At 50.5% G+C, this 5,247-nt stretch overlaps 1 protein-coding gene across 5 annotated transcripts in view; it reads right to left on the bottom strand.

The window, feature by feature from the left end:
- Positions 1 to 1,110: 1,110 nt before the first annotated feature.
- LOC120608988 (aldo-keto reductase family 1 member C1 homolog) overlaps positions 1,111 to 5,247 on the bottom strand; it is an 8,163-nt gene continuing 4,026 nt past the window's right edge. For 2 of the 5 annotated variants that reach the window (XM_039870986.1, XM_039870984.1), the window contains exons 6-9: positions 4,253 to 4,362; positions 3,385 to 3,550; positions 2,822 to 2,904; positions 1,111 to 1,341 (exon numbers count right to left, since the gene is read on the bottom strand). In XM_039870986.1, the coding sequence (XP_039726920.1) occupies positions 1,299 to 1,341; positions 2,822 to 2,904; positions 3,385 to 3,550; positions 4,253 to 4,362 (402 nt within the window). In that variant the 3' untranslated portion in view covers positions 1,111 to 1,298. The other 3 variants (XM_039870985.1, XM_039870983.1, XM_039870987.1) reach the window with 2 other exon arrangements.

The following is a 5,247-nucleotide window of genomic DNA, read 5'->3' on the forward strand; positions in this document are numbered from 1 at the left end:
CACCACCTGGAGTACGGTGTCACTGCCTGGCGTATGGTGTCACAGTCTGCCATATGACGTCAGAGCCTGGCACTGGTGTCACCGCATGGCATACAGTGTCACCGCCTTGCATATGGTGTCACCACCTGGAGTATGGTGTCACCGCCTGGCGTACGGTATCGCCACCTGGCATGTGGTGTCACCGCCTGGAGTACGGTGTCGCCGCCTGGCGTATGGTGTCACCACCTGGCGCATGGCATCACTGTCTGTCATATGATGTCAGCGCCTGGCACTGGTGTCATCACCTGGTGTACAGTGTCACGGCCTGGAGTACAGTGTCACCACCTGGCGTACGGTGTCACCACCTGGCATACAGTGTCACCGCCTTGCATATGGTGTCACCGCCTGGTGTATGACATCAGCTCCTCGCAGCGGTGCTTCCCGTGACTCTCCCCATCCTTCGTTATATTATTTCTCCCTACAGATGGGATCCACCATGCAATGTTATTATTTTTCCTTGAAATGCTCAGTTTTCTCTTAAAGAATTTAAGCCATGGGGAGCATCTCGCGCACCCCACCCCCCGGCTCCCTCCGCCTCGCTGTCTACGGCATCTCCTGTGCCCCATTCCGCATGAAGAAATTCCTTTGAACTTTCTTTGTTGAAACTTTTTGTTTTCATTGGTTCCAGCCATGTTTGTAATTGCTTATTGAAACAAGTTTTTTCGTGGCTGCTTTAAAATCTTTGTCGGATGATTCTGATACCGGGGTCCCCGTGCTGTAGGCATCTGTTGCTTGTCTTTCATTCAGCTCGATACCTTCCCGTTCTTGGTATTATAATTTTTTATTGACATCTGGACATTTGGGGTATTTTGTATTAAGTTTCAGATCCCTTTAAAAGGTCTGATAAGATTTTATAGTGTGGTAAATTCGTAGAAAAAGGGGAAAAATGTAAGAACTACAGACAAGTGAAAAAGTGGACTTTGAAAATTTGAAAGTGCAGTAAATGATGACCTGTTCTGAGAGATCACATCCCCTGTGATCACGTCCCGGGATGTCAGCATTTCGACCCCAGGGACACGGGGGGAAAAGCAGAAGAAGAGAACAAGAAACCCAAAGCAGCGGTTGGTTGGGTTGATTGAATACATCTTTATTTACTTTGTGGGGAAAAGACTGGCTTTAGAATCTTTTATTTCTTGATCCTGGGACTCCAGCCGTACTGCGACCAACTGGGCATGGAGGAAGCCAAATACCTTCTCATCCTCCCGATGTCTCCAATAATCAACCGAAATAAACAACGGGAGCGCCCACAGATGCTGTCGTTAATATTCATCAAAAAACGGATAATTCGGATCATCGCGGAAGCTGAAAGAGAGGGGGTCTCGGTCAAGTGACTGTTTCTGGGCTGGGTAAAGGGTTTCTTTTAAAGTGACTTAAGCATGAAAATTAATGTAATTTTCTCTTAGTACAAACTGAACTAGTTACTGTGGCGTTTTACTGTAATACATTGTAAAAAATAGATGCGCTTACAAGCACTTGGGCAGCGACATGAAAATAAACCGATATAGTCTAATTTTGCAGCTTACGGAGATACACTATTTCTGTTGGTCTTTTAAACTCCCAACGCGGCAGAAATGAATTCTGCCTCTTTTAAATGCCAATGCCAACCTGGTTTAATATATAAAGTTAACAAATATCTCACGGTGATGATGAGGAAGGTGATAAAAACGTCACCGCTATTGAATGTTTTCAGGCACTCAGAAATCATTTATCTATGCCTCTACTGAATGAAACATTATATATTAGACCCGGAGATGGATAAGTGATTATAATACAAGTCACTTCAACAGATCCTTTTTCGGCAAGGAGCGTAAACTCCAATATAATCATTTTTGAGATAGAAAATGCTAGCTTGCCGAATGATTATTATTAAGTAAGATTACTGATATTAATTATTAAGGATTACTACCTGCTCCTCTACTCTCTCTCCTTTCTTCCCAGCTACCATTTTGTTATTCATTCAACCAATATTCATTGATTACTCAAGGAAAGAGTCACTTTTTTAAAACCCTGCCCTAGAAATCTAACATTCTGTAGTAAATGGAAAATACACCAAAGGCGAGTGAGCTCTATGGCGTGTTAATTAGGAATATGAACCAAGAGAAAAATGAGTCAAGGCCGAGGGAAAGGAAGCGCTGGGCATTTCCAGATGGTGTGACGATGACGGGAGCAGAGAGCCTGGCTTCGCGAGGGACAGCGGGCGGCCTTGGGGCTGCGCTGGAGTCAGAGGGGACAGCGGTAGGACATGGAGGCGAGACGTGGCGGGAAGCAGACCTTAGGTCATGTGAGGAACAGCTATCAGGAGGCAAAGTCCACGACTGGGTTTACTGTGTAACCCGCTGGCCAAAGCACAGAGGCCAGGAGAACAAAGTGTCTAGGACCCGGGGCTACTGTGAGCCTACTTGGGGGGCTACAGACACCATGGCTGGCGAGGTGTTCGAGATGCTTCTTAGCCATCCAGGCGGGGCTGAGCGCGCGAGGCCTATCTCTAGTCCAGACTTAGGCCTCAGCAAATTAAAGCAGGGAGGGCAGCAGTATCTAAAAAATAATTCATTGGTTTAAATATTTTAACCTATTTTTCTTTCTGAAGAAAAAAAGTCGTACACAATGAACTTATTAGATGTGAAAAGAAAAAGAAAAATGAGCACCAGGTCAGATAGCGATCTAATTGCAATTTGTTCACTAGTATTATCTTTCGGGGGAGTCTCCTCGACTCCCTAAAGCAGTTCCAAAGCTCCTCCCGCCCCCACCCGCGCGGCTGCAGAGGGACAAGCCCCTCACTCACTCTGTTTCCTGCAAATAGCGAATGTTCCTATCGAGGCCGTCAAGAGTTTCCATATCCTCCGCTGTCAACTGGAAATCAAAAACCTGTCAGAAACGAGAGAAGATCGATGTCTCACCTGCCAGACACGGACGGGCAGATGGGCGTGAGGCTTTATGCGGCTTCTCGAGACAGCGGGCAGGACCCCAGGGGTCCCTCCCAGGCACACGTCCTGGGAGTCTGTGCGTTCAGACCGCGGAGGCTGCGATTCCGCGGTCGGTGGCTGTGGCTAAGGAACCCTAGAAACAGCTGAGCCTACCTCTCATCCGAGTCCTTCATTTCGCAGCTGAAGGAATCGAGGGATGACTTACCAGGGCCCCTGAGACCCCAGCCGGACCCTGTTTTGCTGCGCTCTCCACCCCACGCCCCCTCCCCTGCAGCAGGGGGAGGGTGGACGAGTTAAACACAGCGCTCCGCGTGCACACAGCGTGCAAGGGGACGCGCTTTGCCCCCGACACACCAACGGCCCGCCCCAGGGGACGCGCGGGCCCCTGCCAACCCCTGCTGCCCACGGCCCTACTGTGCACCTGGAGATTCTCCCGCATTCTCTTCTCGTTGAAGCTCTTGGCCAAGACCACCAGCCCCCGCTGCAGCTGGTACCGCAGCGCCACCTGGGCTGGGGTCCGCCCGTGCTTGTCAGCGATGGCCTTGATTACGGGGTCCTGCAGGAGACCCGGGAGGTTCTTGCTTATCCTGGGAGGGGGGCAGAGATGTGTCTGAGGCTGCACGTCCATTCTAGTGGGGGCCGCCGGCCCAGGCTGGGGGTGGGGAGTGCTAATTCTCTAGAATCTTCCTTATTACCCTTTGGCTGTCTCGAGGTCTGGTTTTGCTTCTTTTGGTAAATGCAAAGGGCAAGAGAAAGGCAGAAAGGGAAACTCGGGGACCACTTCCGTCTGAAACATTTCTGAGAAATTCAGTAAAAGATTGAACAAGACGACAAAATTGCTGTCTAAACGAAGACCCAATAATAACTCCCATCATACTCAGGCACCAGCTACGTTACAAGAATTTGCCATTCTGAAAAACGCTTTCAATCAGCTCTCAGCTTTGCCATCAATGCTAAAAGCTTGCATGTCTCTCTTCCTCCTGAAGAGAGAAAAGAACTAAAATGTTCGAAAGCAGTTACTGGTCTCACGTCACTCAGCTGTCGAGTGTCGACCACGGCTCCGGCTTTCTTTGTCACCCGTCAGAGCGAAAGCTTCTGGTGCCACGAGCATTTTAATCAGTAATATTACGATTCGGTAATGTTTCGTTGAGTGTCTATGATGCAGGCTGGGGAAGGGCTGACAAAGATGAACTATTCCTAGTGCCTGTTCTCACGCCCCCTGGACAGCTAAGGAAAGACCCCCGTGGGTACCACATGGACGGTGAGAGTGACCTCACAGAGCCCATTACCACTCCTTCTCCATGTCGAAGCCCAGGGCACCAAAGGCGACCAGGACGATGTCCTTGGACTTGCAGAAGTTCAGCAGCTTGCTCTGGTTGAGGTATGGGTGACATTCCACCTTCGGAGCACCAAGCAGACGGATGAGATTATGGGAACAGCAACGTCCCGTTTCCCGGGAGCGCACAGTGCTGCACGGGACACTGTCAGAGGCGCTTAGGAATATCAGCCACCAGCTACGAGGGTCAACACCTGACTGTCACCCATGCGGAGCTCTCAGAGGCTTCTCGCTGGCCCTACCCAGAGATCTCAATGCTCCATCGTGGGAGACAGGCTCAGAGGACAGGGCCACCTAGCTCAGTCCCCCCACTGTCCTTGGGCCTGCCCCACATGTCACCCTGCCCTGCCCCACAGCCAGCAGCCTCGACCTGGCCAAACTCTTTCCCTTTGCAGCCCAGGGGATGTCCAGCTTCTCGGCAAGGCCCCCCGTGAAAGCACCTGCTTTCTTCTCCCTAATGGGCGGCCTCAGAGGCAGAGGTAAGCCTCCCAGGGGACGCCGAGCACACCCTTCTAGACCTCTCTTGACCCTTTCATCTGGAAATAAGGGGAAAAAAGCCTTACTGATACTTAACACACGGATTGACTGTCACCCTCTGAGTCCGCACGGAGGGAGTTTAAAAGGGGAGAGAAGCAGAGCTCGTGGCCGGGAACCTCGGCGCCCACACGAGGGGCGTGTGCCTCTCCCTGAAGCGGCCCTCTTAATCGAAAAAGAATCTGTACGGCGGTAAAACACGCTTGACATAAACTCACCGTTTTAACCGTTTTTAAGTGTACGGTTCAACGGTACTGGGTTCGTTCACGACATCCGAGAGTGATTTTTTGCTATTGAGAGGCACGATGACACAGAACTCGAGAGGTGTTAAAACTCAAGGTACACTAGCCACCCCCTTTCATGCACGCATGCCCCAAAGCCACCAGCCTTCCACGAGGGAGAGAAGCCAGTGGT

This window comes from Pteropus medius, unplaced genomic scaffold (genome assembly GCF_902729225.1).
Source record: "Pteropus medius unplaced genomic scaffold, Ma_sr-lr_union100, whole genome shotgun sequence".
Lineage (NCBI taxonomy): Eukaryota > Metazoa > Chordata > Mammalia > Chiroptera > Pteropodidae > Pteropus > Pteropus medius.